We start from the raw sequence: 19,062 nt of genomic DNA on the forward strand, positions 1-19,062 counted from the left end.
CTTTAAGACATGTATTCTGTTAAATAAATATCTTTAATAATAGGCGCACCAGATTGACACCCGTCCCCCGTTGTTATTCTCCCCACTTTAGAGTTCCGCCTTTGCTGTTTCAAGTCGAGCATTTGAAGGTGCAACAACACGAAGTCTCCCAAACATCCGCTGTCGCTCGTAGGATTATGAAAGCGTGATTAGCCTAAACAGTTCAGACTGCGCCACAGGACACTAACAGACCGATGGCCTGGTTTACATGGCTTATTTAGGACCCCGGCTGGGAGTGTCGCGCATCTTCCTGCCCCGTGTGACAGTCTTCAGAGTCCTCTGCACAGTCAGGATGGACGAGATGGGTCTGGCCGTGGGTCGCTCCGCTTTGGAACGACTCGACTTTGATAACGTCGCCCTTAAGAAACTTCCCCTGGACCCGTCCGATGAGCCGGGGGTCCGACTGGTGAAAGGAGCGTGTTTCTCTCGAGTTAATCCTGAGCCGCTGAGCAACCCTCGGTTCGTGGCCATTTCGGGCGAAGCCCTAGCGTTGCTGGGGCTAGCCGGAGAAGAGGTCATGAACGACCCTCTCGGCCCGGAGTACCTGAGCGGGTCTAAAATTCATGCCTGGATCCGAGCCCGCGGCTCACTGCTACTGCGGTCACCAGTTCGGCCAGTTTGCTGGGCAGCTGGGGGACGGGGCCGCCTGTTACCTTGGAGAGGTGACGGCTCCACCGGGACAAAATCCAGAGTTGCTCCGGGAAAATCCGAGCGGGCGGTGGGAGATTCAGGTGAAAGGAGCGGGACTGACCCCATATTCCAGGTGACAGGATTGACAGAGTTCGTCTTCGTCGTTTTTATGGCTTTACTTTTTGAGTGAAAGGAAAGTAATTGAAGGAATAAAAATATTGTATTGCTTTCCAAACTGCTTTGTGTTCTTCTGTCATCCAACATTAACATGAAGTACATCCCCCCACAGGAAAGCTGATGGCCGAAAAGTCCTGCGATCCAGTGTAAGAGAATTCCTTTGCAGTGAGGCGATGTTCTTCCTCGGTATCCCCACCACCAGAGCAGGCTCCGTGGTCACCTCTGACAGCAAGGTTATAAGGGACATCTACTACAGCGGGAATCCCTGTTACGAGAAATGCTCAGTGGTCCTCCGCATCGCTCCCACCTTCCTCAGGTAAGCAGTGACTTTCCTGTGTCATATATCTCAGATGTCTGACACCATCCTGATGTTTTCACTGAGTCTTTCTTTTTCTGCACAGGTTCGGTTCCTTTGAGATCTTCAAACCGGCTGACGAGTTCACGGGGCGTCAGGGTCCCAGTTACGGACGGGAAGAGATCCGAGGTCAGATGTTGGATTATGTCATTGAAATGTTTTACCCTGAAATCCAGCGGGATCATCCAGACCGGCTGGAGAGAAACGTGGCTTTCTTTAGAGAGGTAAGAGTTTACAGTGACTTGTTGTAAACATGCTGATTTCAGATGGTAAAGGATGGTTTGTTGGCACATAAAAACTAAGTTAGCTGGAAGGTACTACTTTAGTTGGGATGTACTGCAATAATGTTCCAGAATTACATGTGGTGTTTATTTTGTTGAATTGGTTCACCTTTCTGTTTGCTTTATCTAACAAGTATTTAGCTTTATTCATGTGTTTGAGTTGTCCATACCTGCTTAACATAAGGCCACGTTATGTCTAAAACCTGTGTTTTAAGTTTTTCATATATTTGGAGATGTCTTCCTCTTGTCTCTCTAATTTTAGGTGATGTCCCGTACAGCTCGACTCGTGGCTCAGTGGCAGTGTGTTGGATTCTGTCACGGAGTTCTGAACACCGACAATATGAGTGTTTTGGGACTCACTCTGGACTACGGTCCGTATGGCTTCATGGACAGGTGAGGCATAGAGGTTGCAATGTTCATGTGGAATGATTGACTTTATGGTTATTTAGAAAATAATATAATGGGCTGTTGAGACATGTATGCACATGTTAGCAATTGGATGCACAGAGGTCTCGGTTTATTGTTGGTTTTTGCTCATCTGCAGTGGTTGACAACTATATAGACAAGCCCCAGTAATACTTGAATTAATATGGTTAAAAGGAACAAGCCACTCTCTTTTTGTCCCCATCAACAAGCTTCTGACTTTACTGTCAGTATATGAAACTAACACTAATCTAAATAAATAAGCCTTAATGTTTAGTTCATAAACTTTCAGTTGTCTTGAAGTTAGATATAATCCAGAGCTGTTGTTAGCTTGTTTATCCTTCCCAAAACCAGTTTTATGAGGGATCTTTTGCTCTTTTTAACCACTTTCTGACAATTTTTTCAGTGTTCCTAGATGTGAAAATTCCACCTTGATCCCTTGAGAAATTAAACTTAATCTTAGTCCAATTTGACAATAAACATTTCCCCAGAAGGCGTTGGCCTGTACATGTGAACGGCTAGAAATTATTAGCTGTTCGGAGAGGTGTTGAATTTGAAGCAGGGACTTCTTCCTTGGTCTCTGTCCATGTTGTTAAACTCACAGCATTTTGGACTATGACAGTGGCTTTCCAGGCTCTTGCGGACTCAGTAAAATGTTGACTCTTAAACTTCTTGCCAATCTCCTTTCCTCTTACTTCTAAGTTTCTCTGTCTGTGCTCTGTGACTCATTGTAACTCTATCACTAAAAACGAATAAATAAGCAATCACAATGAGTCTGCCTAGGTTGGTAAAAGCTTTCCATATCCATTTCAGGTTTGATCCAGATTTCATTTGCAATGCGTCGGACAACTCTGGGCGATATTCGTACAAGGCCCAGCCGGCCATCTGCAGGTGGAACCTGGTGAAGCTGGCAGAGGCTCTGGCTCCAGAGTTGCCACCAGATCGAGCAAAAGGCTGTGACAGATGAATACCTGGATCACTTCAACCGCTTCTACCTGGAGAACATGAGGAAGAAACTGGGTTTGCTGAGAAAGGAGGAACCCGAGGACGAGATCCTGATCACTGAGCTGCTGCGTACAATGCACGACACAGGTTGGCCTGCAGCGTGGGATGTTTGCATTAAATCAAATGAGTATTGATTGACAAATTTTCCATTTCTTTCCTGCAGGCGCTGACTTCACGAACACCTTCCGTAACTTAGCTCAGATTTCCTGTCCATCAGAGGGAGAAACGGAGCGAGACGAGGAGATCATTAAGAAAGCCTCAGAACTCCTCCTGGAGCAGTGTGCTTCTTTAGAGGAGCTAAAGTCAGCCAACACACCCACAATGGATCCACGGTGAGATATACAGATAACAAACAAGGATAATAGTAATAATTATATAAAAAATGGCGTGTTCAGAAGAATTGCGTGCATTTTGAGATGAATATGTGTAGCTGATTAAAACTAAGAGTCTGAGGAAAACTGTTTTTGCTTGTTAAAAGATGGTTCTCAATTACATTATCAACAAATTTTGTTTGGAAATTCATCCATCATATTCTGCAAGGACAGTAATATACCCTGTTTAAAATGTGAAGGAGAAAAATGCTAGATTTTTAAAAAGAATTGCTAAATTATTCTAAATGCGAATTATAAAAAAAAATTGCATATGATATCAGAGTCTTTTGACAGAATTCAATATAGTTAAACTATGAGCTAACATGGAGGTGCCATTGTCTCTTAGCTCTACTATTTAGACATAGTTGTCATAGACAGTACTCCAAAGATCTGATTAAAAGGCAAAAGTACTAGTTTTATAACTATCTATGCATTTACTTAATTTAATGTAGTTCACATTTCTGACTCAAGAGGGCAGTGGTGATATATTACGGTATGTATTTCTTATTGCTGGAACTGAGGAAGTTCCAGTAGTAAGAAGTTCTGGGAAGTATTGTCTTGTATTGTATATTTTTAATTCCAGAAGGTGTAATAAAATTAAAATTCAAGTGTTTGTTTCTGCTAATTTAGGTGATTGTGGTATGCAGCTGATAAAAAAATCAGTTCTTCTGTAGATTTGAAATGAAAAATGATGATTATTATTATTATGCACAGGCAATAATAAAATATTTTTTTAACATAAACCTTATCTTATTGCTGCAAAAAAGACAGCCAGTGAAACCCTACTCAGGGGCAGTAAGCCACTGAAGCTCATTGTTGGCTCTTTAGGTAATGGAAAGGTGAGTGGAAGAAAAAAAATATTAAAAACAACAAGCTGCAGCAGTAACAAACTTTCCATTTTAATTATTATATTTTTACAGGGATAATTATTAGGCTTAAAAAAAATAATAAACGCAAATATGTATTGTGTGAGTTGGTTTACAGTGTGACATTGCTACATACAAACAGGAATATCAGTCAAAGTTTGAAGCCAATCCAAGTTGCTTGAGGACCAGTTTGAAGTTTCCACAGTCAGTGATGGTTTGTGAAGCCATATAATCTACTGGTATTGGTCCACTGGGTTTTTTTTTGCATAACAGTCAATGCAGCTGACTACCAGCGAAGTATTAGAGCACCTCATGCTTCCTTCTGTTTTGTGGAAATACTCACTTCATTTTTCATCAGGATTTCTGATGAAAAATGAATCTACCAATACTGCCAAAGGTTCTGATGTTTAATGATCATGATGTCACTTTGTTTGACTGGCCAGTAAACTGACCTGACCTGAACCTTATAGAGAATCTATGATTTTGCACGGATGATTATTTCTTTCTTTCTGTATATCAGCGTTCAGACTTTCTGCCCTGTTGTGACTCATTTTTATTTGTCTGGTTGACAGTGAATTGTCAATGCTGCTCTCCATGGCTCAGAGCAACCCCGCTCTGTTTGAGATGATCTCAGACAGGGCGACCATCGCGAGACAGTTGGACAGAATGAGCAAACTGAAGGTCCTGCTGGAGACGAGTCAGGACGAGCTGAGAGCCAGGCAGGCTCAGGAGTGGACCTCCTGGATCGCCCTCTACAGGTGAGACGCTTTACCTGAGAGAGACTCGACAGGAAAATGGCTTGCTGTGAGAAAAAGGCTGTGCAAGGACAGAGTGGGGGAGTTTAGTTTTTTTTTTGTTTTTCTTGTGGCAAGTGATGGGTGGAAGTCTGACTGATAAAGGGGGCGGACAGACAGGGAGGAAATGTTGTTTTCAGGCGGATAGCGTCCCATTACTGTAACTGAGTGTTTCCGTCTTATCATCACTGCACAGGAAACGTCTGGCCCGCGAGCTGGAGGGTCAGAGCGACATTCAGGTCGTGCAGGAGGAGAGGGCGAGAGTGATGGACGGCACCAACCCTCGCGTAGTGCTCAGAAACTACATTGCCCAGAATGCAATCGAGGCTGCTGAGAGTGGGGACTTCTCTGAGGTCAGGATTCATTTTTCACGATCTGGTGTGACTTTAGAATGTTGCGCATTCCTTCAATGTCTCTCTGTGATCAATTCATTGGGCTGCAGGTCCAACGGGTCCTCAAGGTTCTGGAGAAACCGTTTTCTTCTCAGCCAGGGCTGGAGCTTCCTACTTGGGTGGGTTCACACAGGAGGACTGAACAGGGGGAGAGGGATGAAGGAGAGGAGCCACAGCAGGGAACCTCCTCATCATCAACAGACATGAGCCCTGTGCCGTATGACAGCAAGCCCCCAGCATGGGCACGCCAAATCTGCGTCACCTGATCTTCTTAAACGCTTCCTTAATTGCTGCCCTGCCTAAAAGAACAAGAAAGTTGGAAAGTGTTGATCACTCTCTTTTACCTTTTACATCCTCTCTTTGGCTCACTGTCCAACTTTCTTTTTAGCTTTTGGCAAGGCAGCAGTGAGGGAGTTAAGAGAAGTGGCTCTTCACAGATTAGCATGATGACACAAAACAGACGGGAGGATGGGAGGTGACTCTCTTCTTCCATTGCCCAAGATTTCCAAATTTAAACAGTTTGGGATTTATTTTTAGACTTTCATTAATGAAGATGACAAAAGCTGCGTTGAGTAAGGTCATGGCTCTGACGTAATGTGCAGGTTGCAGAAGAAACAGGTTTACAGAAACCCAGCTTGGCTCTCCTCCACCCTGTCTGTTCAGTGTCACTTCTGCTATTTATGATGATTCAGGCAACAAGTCCCGTATTGACATGCCTGCCTCTGACAGACTGTGGGTTGTCACTTCCAGAGTGCACCAAATATTATGAGGACTGTCAGTTTGAAAGGGAGTGACTGCAGTTGAGAGAAATGCTAAAACCTCCACACACAAACACGCACAATGAGTTCAGTAAATGCTTTTGATCCTCCTCACTGTGATCGCGCCTCTCTCTGAGGTTCGGACCATCATTTTCTTTTATTATTCTATTTTTACAGGTAGGTTTGAATGAGGAATGACAAATCTGGATGTGTCTGCTCGTGTTGAAAATGTATTTTTAGAAAAATATTGCAATTGCTGTAACTTTCAGGTAACTATATATATAAAATGTCGAGAAAAAAAAGTCGTTTTTTCAATTGTAACCTTTTTTGTTTTTGCTATTAAACAGACTTTTCAGCAGACCGTGTTGATTTTGAATTTTTACTTTGAATTTAACTTTTTTCTTCTCTTACATCTCATTGCAGTTATGAAAAGTGTGGCACAAATATGTATTCTCCCTCTAGTCTGATGCCTCTAAATAAAAATCCAGGACAACCTTTGCCAGTCACCCGAGCGTTAAAGGTGCCACAGAGCCACGTTAAATCCCAGACCCCCAAAAAGAGCATGTGGTGAATTTGGTGGGGAACATAATATAAGATTTAATACTAGTGAAAGCATTTTGATTTGTCAAACCATGCAGGACATTTGGATAAATATTTCTGTATTTAAACCGTTCAAAAAGGATTAAATAACATAATCATTTAATTACAAAGCAAATGAATGATGGTGATATATTCAGATGAAACAACTGCCATGCATGTGTTTCTTTGTTTAAAGCACATTGCATATTCTGGTTACTTCCCATCTGTGGCCACCTTACTGACGATGTAGTAAGCAGAACTTGATTATTGCATACAATGAAACCTCTCTCTTGAAAAAGCCCGGGGTGGGGATAACAGTGAAATGTTTCTGTGAGCATTAGGAAATTTAAAGCAGTTTTAAATACGCAGCAGAACAGCTGAATGTTCCTGTAAGCAGCAGTTTATAGCAGTCTACTGAGTTGGCTCAACACTCGTACATTTAAGGATATAGTGGGTTTGCTTATTAATGAATCACTTTTTAAGAGTTTATCGAGTAATTTCACATTTGTATTATTTCCATTTCATTTTCTCATCCTGTTTTAAATTATGTTTTGATATTTTGTGTTCTGCTGTGTGTGTGTAAATATGGATCAGGGTTTGTTTCAATTTTGGAACTGGTACAACCACAAACCTACCAAGACATGAACAAACATCTACGCTGACATCACAGCCAAGGAGCAGCAGCCAAGAATCCCTTTGAAACTTTTGGGGAGCTGCAGAGTATCAGTAGATGGCTATAGCTGGGCATGACACAAACTGGCTTTTGATGAAAACTGAAAAGAAGAAAGTCGTCGTGTTGAAATATTGGGAAAACACAAAGGGACAAAGCAAACACGAAGAAGACGCTCTGGTCAGATATGTCCACATTTAGCTTTATGGCCTGCATGCAAGCTGTCATATGTGACAGAAAACCAGCGCTGCACAAAACACAACATCCAAACATGGTGTTGGCAGCATCATGATGTGGGGTTGTTTTCTTCATTGGGGCTTGTGGGAGTTGATGGGGAGATGAATACACCAAAAATCAGATTGGAAGAAAACCCAAAAGCTTTAGTCTGGGCTGGATATCTGCCTTTCAGGACCAGAAGGAATCATTTCTGTCATGTCACATAAATATGTGTTAGAAATGTCAATGTCCAGAACTAAAAGCTGATATTCTATGCCACTTACAAGTGAAAGCAGGCAGCATGTTTCAGATCTGATATGAGACAAACTCCAGTAATGTGACTTGTAATGTAATATTTTGTGTTGGAAGCATCCAGCTAGATACTTTGAAGTTTGTAGCTGTGGCAAAATGTAAAAGAGGAGTGAAAGATTTTTTTTTTGCAAGGCAGTGTAAATAGTTACTCTCTTTTGTTGGCAGACTAAGCTGACAATACACAACATCATGAAAAGGTTTCCAGTTCCTTCTATTTCTGGTTGCGTGTCAGTGATGGATCTCTTTACAGCCTCGCTTTGGGCGTCTGTGACGTTCATGTCCCAGCACGTCTTCAAATAATTACTGACTGACTGTCCTCATGCACCCAGGAATCCTATTTAAGTGCCGTGTTTTTTTGTTTGTTTTTGTTTTTTTTCTAGTTTCCAACTAACACTGTCCTTCACCTTTAATTATTGACCTCCCGCAGAAGTCGGGAGTGGCTTTTTCTTTCTTTCTTTCTTTCTTTCTTTTTCTTTTTTTTTTTTTTTTTTTGGTGACCTCAGGGTGCGCCCTGAACTGTGCTGCGCAGTGAGCGCATAGGTGGAATCTGGGACAATGAGTGCGTAGCTCCGGAAGAGACAACAGGATCAGAGGGGAAGGTGTTTGAGATACACGTCCCAACTGATATTCATCACGCATCATGGCAAAGCGGGTCAGACCTGGCTTTTACCGACAAGAAATAAACAAAAGCGTCTGGGAAGTACCGGACCGGTACCGCGATCTGATTCAGGTGGGGACCGGAGCGTACGGAACTGTGTGGTAAGTGAACTCCGGCGAAGTGGAAGAAGATATTTTATTATAAGGCGGCGGACGCAGTCAGGCAGGGAGTGAGGGGGGAGAATAAGGGGGAGAGATGCGTGGCTATCAAACAAAGAGCGTCAGCGAACAGATGGTGCCGTCCAAGCCCACACTCAGTGTTACAGCCAAACAAAAGAAAAAGTGTCCACGCTTAGTTAAACACACGCTGTTTCACTTCCTCATACGATGATGAAGACGCGCTCGCCGACACCTCCATTCTGACAACACTTAGAAACCAGCGGGGCAATCTGCTAGAATGTGAGAAGAGCATCGGTGGGTGAAACGCTTTCTTGTAATCAGTGAAGTTTACAGCAGCAAAAGAGAGAGCCGCCTTTCGTGCACATTTTGTGCGTCTCACAGCGTGGGGGCCCCTTATCAATGATTACAACTGCATGGGCGGCACCAAACCGCTCCGCCCGAATCACTGAATGCGACTTAATAACATCTGAACGAATCTGGAAAATACAAGTTAAAAAACAAAACAAAAAACAGGTGGATGACAGGCAGGAGAGTGCGCAGGTGCGACTGGGTAAAAAAAACAAAAAACTTTTTTGATACATCCGCAAACATGCGGTGTTCTGTCTTCTTCCCGTATCACAGCAAAGTTCCTACTTAGCTGCTATTTCCTCATACTGGCAGCGCTGCAGGTGGTCAGGTGATGTTGTTGTGCTGCGTTTCTTCCTGCAGCTCAGCGCTGGACTCCAGGACGGGAACCAGAGTGGCCATCAAGAAGCTCTACAGACCCTTCCAGTCTGAGGTGTTCGCCAAGCGGGCCTTCAGGGAGCTGAAGCTGCTCAAACACATGAAACACGAAAATGTGAGGCACAACATCACTCTTTACTCTTTTCGCTTATTTTTTTCCCCGAACCTTTTATTTCAGCTGATTTTGTAAGTGTGGGTTTCAGCCGATGAAAGTCCAGAAAAAATAGAATATCACATACGATCTAAAAAAAAAAAAAAAAGTACTTTTGAAACTGAAATTTTAAGTTATTGAATTAACATTTGAACAGCAGGCAGTGACTGACACCCTCCACATGAAGGGCAAGAAACGAAAAGTCACTACTAAAGCAGCTGACTGTTCAAAGAGGGTTGTATACAAGCATACTAAAGGAAAGTTTACTGAAAGGAAAAGGTGTGGTAGATGAGAATCATTTAAAAGTTTTGTGGAGATTCACATGGTGTGGACTGGGGTGGTCACTGAACGCCTGTCAGTGACTATCTGCTGGATAACCTTAGCAGTCTCCCTCATTATGTGTACACCATAATATAAGAGCTCTATTCTTATGAAGGATATTAGTGGTCTTTAGTTAATTTTCCATAAAATTGTGTTTTCATTAAAACATCACATAAGCATCACTTTTGACAGAAATAAATGCTTAAAACACTTTTTTATATTAGTTGCATATTCCAGCTTTCGGAGATGCAACTGTAGTCAGTTTCATTTATGCAGAATTAAAAACTGAGATCAGTGGCCGGTTGGCTCTCATCATAGCAGACACGTACTGATATCTAATTAGCAAAATGAAAGAATCCAGTGTGTAATATTTTCTGCTCTCATGCAGGTGATTGGCCTTCTAGATGTATTTACTGCAGACCTTTCTTTGGACCGATTCAAAGACTTGTAAGCATTCATTTATGGCCTCTCTTCCTGGCGCCGTCAAAGAAATGTAAACGTCTTTGGTCATGTACTAAAGTGTGCTGTAGAATCTGACATGATCACAATCTGCTTTTACCTTTCAAGCTGTCTGGTGATGCCGTTCATGGGAACTGATCTGGGGAAGCTGATGAAGAAGACCAGACTATCAGAAGAAAAAATCCAATGTTTGGTTTATCAGACACTGAAAGGACTCAAGGTCTGATACGGTTCACACAGGCTGTTAGTTCATTCTTTTGTATGTTTCAGCTGACTAAATTAATGCTCTTATTTCTTTCTTTCAGTATATCCATTCTGCTGGTATAATTCACAGGGTGGGTTTGTTACCTATTACGACAGGGACTTTCTTTCCTCTGAGTTGCTAATTTATGGCTTTTTATGTAAACAATTTCAGGATCTCAAACCAGGAAATCTTGTCGTCAACCAAGACTGCGAGCTCAAGGTACAGCTCTCTGCATCACACTGTGGTTTAAACAAATCCTCCCCATCACTCACAGTTGACAAATTTGTTTCCTTGTGATGATTTGAACTAAATGCAAAACCAACTATTGTTGCAGGAAAAATGACCTTGGAATGAAATAATTGCAAAGAAAATCCAACCTTTTCCTTGAGAACAGTCATTTACTGGAGAAAACCCCATTTAATTGTTTTAAAATAATCATAAGTGGCATAAAAGCTGGTTCCACAGAGATTTCCTCTGGACTCTTCATTTCTTTACCATGCTCTCTTTAGTTTAGCTTAACTCATGTTCTTTTTAAGATTTAGGGGTGTCAATTGAAACAACTGGTTTGTAGCATTTCTCTTATATATTTTAGATCGTTACTGTTCTGAAAAGTTCAGGTTTAGTATCTTGGTGGTTTTCATTTAAAGTTTTCTGGTCTTGTTGTATAGAGTTTATGCTGCCATGCACTCTAACGATGTTCTCCGGACCTTTGGAAGAGAAACAGATCCATCGATTCTCCACTAGGCTTAACACTGAGCAGAAGGTGCTTTTCCACATATCTCTGTTTCACACTAGGCGTCCTTGAAAACTCAATCTTGGGTTTGTCTGACGAAGCCATGCTTCTCCGGTTAAAGTCCCAGAAAAGTTTAGCCAACTCTAAGCTGGACGAGGACACAAGTAAACACTTGTGGTTACAGTTAAGTTTTTGTTGCACAACTTTAACTGTCAATTGTTGCTTTTGACAGTAGAAAAGGGCAAGTAGCTATGTATGAAATCATTACAAATCTCCTCCACTTGGAGAGCATGTTCTCAAGCATGCCCATCGTCCTGCATTCTATATACGTTTCTCTGGTTTTCTCCCCCTCTAACACAAAGATTCCATTGAGATTAAAAATCTAATTTACAATAGGACTAGTCGGGACACTCTCTGTTATTGTTTGTACTGCTGTAACAGATTAATTTACCTTGAGGCTTTTATCACATTTCTACCTGAGGTGCCCAAATCTGTAGATGTGTTTTATGATACCCAGTTCAAGTAATTCTTCAATTGTCTGCATTTATTGTCCTGATAGATCTTGGACTTTGGCTTAGCTCGGCAGGCGGACACTGAGATGACAGGCTATGTGGTGACCCGATGGTACAGAGCCCCGGAGGTCATCCTCAACTGGATGCACTACACACAGACAGGTAAATCTGTGGAGAAAGGTCCCAACTACTGCCATTTCTTATCAGTGTGTTGTTCTCAGTAACTCTCATCAGCAAAAACAAAAAAAAAAACAATCCTTCTATTGTTTCAATGTTTGGCATGAACTCATTTTTTTGGTGTGTGAATCCTTCGCTTTCTCAGGGTTTCTGCTGTCACATGACATTAGCATTTTTTTCTTCCTGTGAAAAAAGTTTTAAAAAGGTCTGAACTTGGAGAAAATATTTACTGCATGAAAAAAGACTCGTGATTAATATTTTATAAACCTTGAGTGTGCGATTGGTGATGGTGAGTTTAGAAGTAGGTCATCATTCTGCTGTTGCTATGATTTTGAAATCAGAACACACTTGAAGTTCAGAATAGTCTCAGAAAACCAAATTACAAGACACTGTTTACCCACTAGGTGGAGCTGCCTTAACAGCCAGCACTGTAAATGTTCTTTCAAATACATTTCATTTCAAGTTGCAGATCAATGACCTTCGATTTTATCATGCTATGTCTTTATCGGTGCTGCTTTGTCTGTTTCACAGTGGATATTTGGTCTGTGGGCTGCATCATGGCAGAGATGCTGCAAGGAAAACCCCTTTTTAAAGGCAGTGACCGTATCCTTTTTTTTTTACCAATCTCATCCTCAGGGTTTATGCAGAGGATTTATTTTCTATTTTATTTTCAGGATCAGCTTGTACTCATCTGCTTTTTTTCTGGTGTTTGAACCTTAATATTTCTCCTTAGATCTAGACCAGCTGAATCAGATCATGAAGGTCACAGGAACGCCGAGTCAAGAATTCATATCAAAACTAGATTCCGAGGATGTGAGTTCAGATTTTTAAAAATGAGACTTTATAAATATGTGATGTAGCAGATGTGTTTGGAATACATATAAGTTTATCCTGAAATTATCAAATACTTTCTCTCTAACCTCCATCATGCTGATTAAATGTCTACTTGCTGTCACCAGGAGCATAAAGGTTAAAGGATTTTACAACAAACATCTTCAGTGAATTAAAAATGTCCATGGTGATATTGTAGAAAGCACCTTAGTCATTTCAAAACAAGTTTGGATGTGTGTTTGAAATTAATGTACTGCTTTTTTGCCCAACTGTATTCAAGATTTAAGAATCTGATCCAAATTGATTAGGCAGATTATGAACAAGAAGGGCTTCTGCTGAGAACTGGAAACTGCTGGAACACCAGTATCCCCAAAGAAGAAAGCATCATATTGCCATGACCTGAGAAAATAGGCCACTGCTTCACAATGGAGCCTTTAAGGTGGACTGTAACTTGCTGCTGCCCATATGATCAAGTATGTTTTAGGAGTCTTTTAAAGCTCCTGGTGACTCCTGTGCCAATTGTAAAGCATGGTGGCGATAGCATCATACCGCGGGGCTGTTTGAGCACCAGAGGCAGCAGACTATTGCACTTGGTGGATAGAGCTAAAGCTGGACAGCCTGCAAATTCTCATTAAAACAAAAGCTGGGTGGCTAAAACTCAGAGCCGGTTGGGTCCAACTCAACTGGGTTTGAGGTGGTTAAATCAGGCTTCTGGAATATCGTTCATAAACTCTTAAATTCAACACCATGACACCAACACAAATGTATAGAGCACAGTATCATGTATGTGTTGATTAACATCAAGTATTTGCTTTTAGGCTAAAAGTTACCTCAAAAGTCTCCAAAAAATAGAGAAGAAAGATCTTAAGACATTGTTTCCACCAGCTAGTTCCCAAGGTACCGTTTTCTTATTTGTATATTAAACATATATTTTATAAAGCTTCCTTCTTTGTTCTTATTTTCAGCCATTTCTGCATTCTTCCTTTTTTTTTTATATATAGCCCTGGCGGTGCTGGAGCGCATGCTTCTGCTAGATCCTGAGGAAAGAGTGACAGCTGTGGAGTCTCTGTCATTGCCTTACTTTGCTGTATTTCGAGAACCGGCAGAGGAGACTGAGGCTCAACCGTACGACAACTCGCATGAAGACAAGGAGTTGACTTTGGACCAGTGGAAACGTAAGGATGAAGCCTACCACTGATCAGTACTTTAGGAGGCCAATAAAATCAGCATAGAGGATGTAATTTCAGACTGATGGAGGGGATATGGGGTGTTCTACATGACCTATGATGTTTTACTGAATACATTTCTGCTGTGCTTCTTTCTGTAGGTTGTGCCTTCACAGAAATCTTGAGCTTCCAGCGTACGATGTTGGATGCAAAGGAAACGCCACTTTAAAGATGAGTGAACTACAGCGGAGGACCAAACAATCTAATTCTGAACAAAGAGTTCAGAATTAGATTAGTACACGTCCAACAGGCCTGCTGCAGATGCAGATTTTAGAATTTTCTAAAGTAATTTGTTAAAGAGATATCTCCAAGCGTGTCACTCCTACAGAGCCCCGTGTTATCGTTGCCCTCACCAACAGCTCTGAAGTGTTTGAGATATCAGAAGGCGTCTTCAGTTCAGACTAATGGAAATTTAAGGAACATCTCCTCTTTATCGACAACGAAACATCTGCACATGAATTTTTATTGAATATTTGAATTTCTGTGCAAATAGTTGCCATTTTCAAGCATTCCAGTTGCATTTATGTAGTTCTTGATAGCTAAGTGTATCAAACGTTTTCAGACATATCTGGTACTATTCATTTTCTTCTTTCTGCTCCATTTCAGTAGGTTACTTGTGATTTTTTTTAATCAAAACCTTTACAAATTAAAGGTTATTTAAAAAAATACATAAAGGTATTATTATTAGTGTTATTATTGTTATGATTGTTATTATTATTATTGCATTGAATGGAACAGATTTAACAATCTTAAAACAGAAATCATACATTTTTAACTTGCAGTGGTTTTTAAAAAATATATGGGCAGTGTGGATCAGTCCCCAGGTGAAGTATTATTTCATGTTTTGTTTTTTCTAAGTGATGTGGAATGAATTTGATCAACTCTAGTTTGAAATCTAAAGTACTCTGTATCCAAACATAAACATTCATCATTCAGAGATGAATGGAGGTTCTTTAAAGTGCAATTTAATGTTTTATTGTGCCTTTCTTTTGGTTAAAAAACACAAAAAGAGCATTTTTAATTTGTTTTGGTAGTAAATAGTCACAAAACCAGGTTTATCTGGTTAAGCCTGGACTGAATTTGATCACTGATTTTGGATGTATTAATAGTTTGGGGTTTGTCAAATTTTTATGAGCAAGAGGGGATTTTTGGTTTTCATAAAAATGTTAAAATCATTCTTGTAATTATGAATATGTTTTATTTGTTAGGTTGTTTATGGGGGTCAGGAGGAGGGCTCTCACCATTCCTGCAGAAAGCTCCTCTGCATTGAACTATTTGATATACACTCATCAGTCATGCATTACTACTAAACGGGGCAGCATTATTTTCATGTTAACTGTATATGTTTTGTTTCTAAAACTCATTCAATTAACCAGAACATTACAAGTGTAAGAATTAATTTGAGTGACCACATTTTAAAATTTAATATTTTTAATATTTAGTTTTATTTACCTTCCCCATAAGCAATGAGTTTTTCCAATATCTTTTCAAACAAACATTTGATTAGATTTTTTTCACACCTGTGCATTTGTATGAGTGGCCTTCTTGTTTCTACCAGGTGCCTTACAGATAGTAACCAAACACAAATAGTGCTGAGCAGAACAAGAATTGTTTCACCAGGTTATGCACAATAATCCACTTATTGATTAAAGGGAAAAAAAGTGTAAAACATTCCTGATTCTGCTGCTTTTGTCAAACAACTACACAGGACACAATAACTGATCCAATAATCAATAACTGATTGCTTATTAGATAATAATAATCATTGGATTGATTATCTAATCAATCCATTAATTGGATAATCAATGCTAAACTCTGTTCAGCATGTTCAGTGACGACATACTGAACTTTGAGTCAGCTGGATATTGTAGCTCTTGACGTTTATTACGTAGCAACACACGGCGGATTTACAGTTTTCCTGCTTTCGCTTTTGTAGTTGTATGTCTTTAAACTGTGTAGACAAAATGAATTAAAGGACACAGAGCAAAATAAGAAAAGGACATGTCATTTTTGTATAATTTTCTTCATAGAAAACATATTAATGTGCATATTTGTTACACACAAGGTAGTTCTCACTGAAAACCGGCAATGTTTATACTTTTTATTGCAAAGCCCTGAAATTTTTATTTGATTGGTAGCTTATTAAACACTATTGAACTAAACAATATATTCTGACATGTGTCTAAGCTTAATTGAAATTAACACTAGGTGGCAGCATCAAAACGAGCAAGATCCTGTTCACTCCAGGAATTCTGAAAGTTCTTCTCGTTTCAGATTGAAATATCTTGTCAAAGAGGGAATTTTCTTCCATGTAAGTTTACCCTTGTACTGAAAAAATGCCAAAGAAAGAATCTCAAGAGATTCCACTGGTTATTTGACTTTTCTTTCTGGTCCCACTATCATCTCAAGCCCCTGATTTATTTTTTATCTAAATGTCAGTAAGGTAATTACGTGAATAAAATATTGATCACAATAGCCATTACATTTACAACGCATTTTCATGCCAGTCTTGGCCCTGTGAGCGTCGGAGCGTACTTGTGTTCATCTCTTTGTGTCCGGTTTTATTTTTCTATTTTATGTGATTAAATTGGTCAGAGATGAGCTGCCATGGCAGCTGTTGCAGTGATTTATCGTACTCCAGGCACCCCTGACAACCTCGTGTTTTTTCCCACTGAATATGATTGATGATCTCAAAAAACGAATGTTTAAACATTCTTGCCGAATGCCTGTTTGCTTTGAGATTCTGCTCATTCTTCTGCGCGATTCTCCACTGCTGGGTGTTGAATTTAGCAGTCTTGTCTCAAGTGACCTCCAGAGCCTTGACTCCCAGAGATGGCTCCCCAGCGGATGAGCTTCCTTCCTGGGGGTGAGCATTTCCAAATCAAATCGTGGCTGTTGTGTCCTCGCCGCATACACACAGGCACATGCATTCATGGGGTCAGGGTGCTGCTGGTTCACTAAAGAGTCACAGAGTTCTTTTTTTTCCTGCAGGAGACAGATAAACAAGGGGGAAAGTACATTTTCTTTACCCCACAACCTTTCAACTGCAACAGCAAATGGAGTGACTGCCTCTTGTTTGCTGACCCTGCAGTCTATTTGTACAGTTCAGTGGATTTAAGCTCTAAGACAAACATGCCAAGAAGCAAGGAAAATACTTTTTTGTTGTTGTTTTGCATCCCATAAACTTTAAAGCTGATAAGCTCGTAAGGTTTTCTGAAGGTGTCTTTTTGAACGATGAGACTTTTTACACATATTTGGTTGAGTTCCTAAAAATAAGATGAATACTTTTGTTCGTTTGCTTGATAGGTCGTTTAAGTTTGACCCCAGACGCTTGAAAGGCTTCTAAAATCAAAGGGTGTCCTAGAGTTGAAATAGTTTGCATTTTCTTACTAGCAATAAGTCACAAGCTACATGAACCCATATTTTCCCATATTTTTAAGAGAATCTATGAAAAATGCCAAAGATAACATCGTTCAGCAGGAGCAGTAAAGTGAGCCAAACAATCAGTTGGCTGAAAACTTGGCAGACATTACGTGATTAATTGTTCAAGTCCTGCTTTAGTTCTTTGCTGGACTTTTTTTTTCAGCTTCTGCCAAATTGAAACACTTAAAACTTTGATCGTTACTGATGAGAACTTCATTAAACAATCACACGAGCTCCTTAAAATTATTATATGCACAACTATAGCTTTCCAAAATGAATTGCCCTATAGTGTGTTGCAGAAATAGTAAGTGATTTTCTAACATTTATACATTTAGTCACATCACAACGACTAACAATCTTGTATTTCATTAGGGTTTTACGTGATGTACCGACACGTAATGGCATATCACTGTGAAATGGAAAGAAAAAAAAAGTTTTCCACAAATAAGACTCTAAAACATGTAGAATGCATTACTGTCCAACCCTCTTTACTTTCAGACCCGCACTAAAACCCAGAGCAACCAGTTTGCTTCTGAAGTCCCTTAATTAGCGAACAGTGAGCCTCAATCGACAAATCTTCATACATCTCAATTAGCACTGTTCAGCCAATTATTTGAAAGTGGACACAGTATAGCACAAGTGCACCTTTACCAATATATGACTGTTCATCTAAGCTAATTAGTGGAGCAAGGAGCTCATTAATCAGAGAAAACAGAAATAGGGGCAAGAAGAAAGCCATTATTGAACAAAAAACATACCAAGTCTCATTTTCAGTTAGCCACAAGCCTTGTGGGCGTGATAGAAAATATGCAGAAGATGTTGCTTTTGTCAGATGAAAACAAATTTGATTTTTAATTTTGTTGATCCGGTTACCTAATACTGGGAATACACCCACAGTAAGAGACGATGTTGGCATAATAATAGTGTGGCGATGCTTTTCAGCTCTTTAGCTGACCAAGACCCGATAGCAAGATGGATCAAGCTAAATACAGCTGTTTGAGATTTCAGAACATTTCAGACAGTGGTGGAGGTTCACCGTCCAGGAGGACAGCATATGTATACGTATAGCCAGAGCTTCAATAGAATGATAATTTATGTCTGAATGACCCAGGCCTACATCCAAATAAAAATCTGTGCTAAGAGTTAAAGCTGGTACTCACTCACAGAAGCTCCTTTTAGAATACAACTGATCTGCTTTTCATATTAGGCATGGACAGAACGTCCAGTCTTGTGAAAAGAGTAAAGCTAGGACACAGGGAGGGCAACTCAGCACGGCTGAATACAAATGCACACAAAAACCAAATATAAGCCATTGATGTTTGTAGTTGGAACAAGGCAAATTGTAAAAAAAGAAAAAATATTCGCCAGTACTAACATGTGCACGCAAATGGAAACCCTTGACAGAGCAGAATCCGAAACAGAAATTGACACTGACTACAGAGGGAAGCCCATGAGGAATGGCAGCAATGCTCAAACAGTGATCTGACCCGGGTCACTCTCCTTTCTTAGACTGGAATGTCAGTTATAACTGTGTTTATTTTATGTCTGGGGGGGAGGCACATCTCTGAAAATCTCACTACGGTAACATCCACACAGTCATCTTGGACTCTTGGATAT

General features: G+C 40.3%; 2 protein-coding genes across 2 annotated transcripts; both read left to right on the forward strand.

Annotated features, from left to right (window-relative positions):
• Window positions 1-111: 111 nt before the first annotated feature.
• selenoo1 (selenoprotein O1) lies at window positions 112-6,451 on the forward strand. Its single transcript, XM_032585969.1, is given in 11 exon segments — window positions 112-601; window positions 603-802; window positions 959-1,162; window positions 1,248-1,425; window positions 1,745-1,875; window positions 2,719-2,839; window positions 2,841-2,997; window positions 3,074-3,242; window positions 4,720-4,905; window positions 5,138-5,294; window positions 5,384-6,451. Coding segments are annotated over 11 exon segments (2,082 nt in total). The 5' UTR covers window positions 112-247; the 3' UTR covers window positions 5,609-6,451.
• A 1,922-nt stretch (window positions 6,452-8,373) lies between these two features.
• On the forward strand, window positions 8,374-18,796 carry mapk12a (mitogen-activated protein kinase 12a). The gene is made up of 12 exons (XM_032586018.1): window positions 8,374-8,627; window positions 9,354-9,483; window positions 10,229-10,287; window positions 10,408-10,519; window positions 10,605-10,634; window positions 10,715-10,762; window positions 11,836-11,950; window positions 12,497-12,568; window positions 12,699-12,778; window positions 13,615-13,693; window positions 13,798-13,971; window positions 14,124-18,796. Exons 1-12 carry the CDS (start codon window positions 8,509-8,511, stop codon window positions 14,189-14,191), a joined length of 1,086 nt encoding a protein of 361 aa, XP_032441909.1. The 5' UTR covers window positions 8,374-8,508; the 3' UTR covers window positions 14,192-18,796.
• The last annotated feature ends 266 nt before the right edge of the window (window positions 18,797-19,062 follow it).

Source organism: Xiphophorus hellerii, chromosome 2 (genome assembly GCF_003331165.1).
Source record: "Xiphophorus hellerii strain 12219 chromosome 2, Xiphophorus_hellerii-4.1, whole genome shotgun sequence".
Classification (NCBI taxonomy): Eukaryota; Metazoa; Chordata; class Actinopteri; order Cyprinodontiformes; family Poeciliidae; genus Xiphophorus; species Xiphophorus hellerii.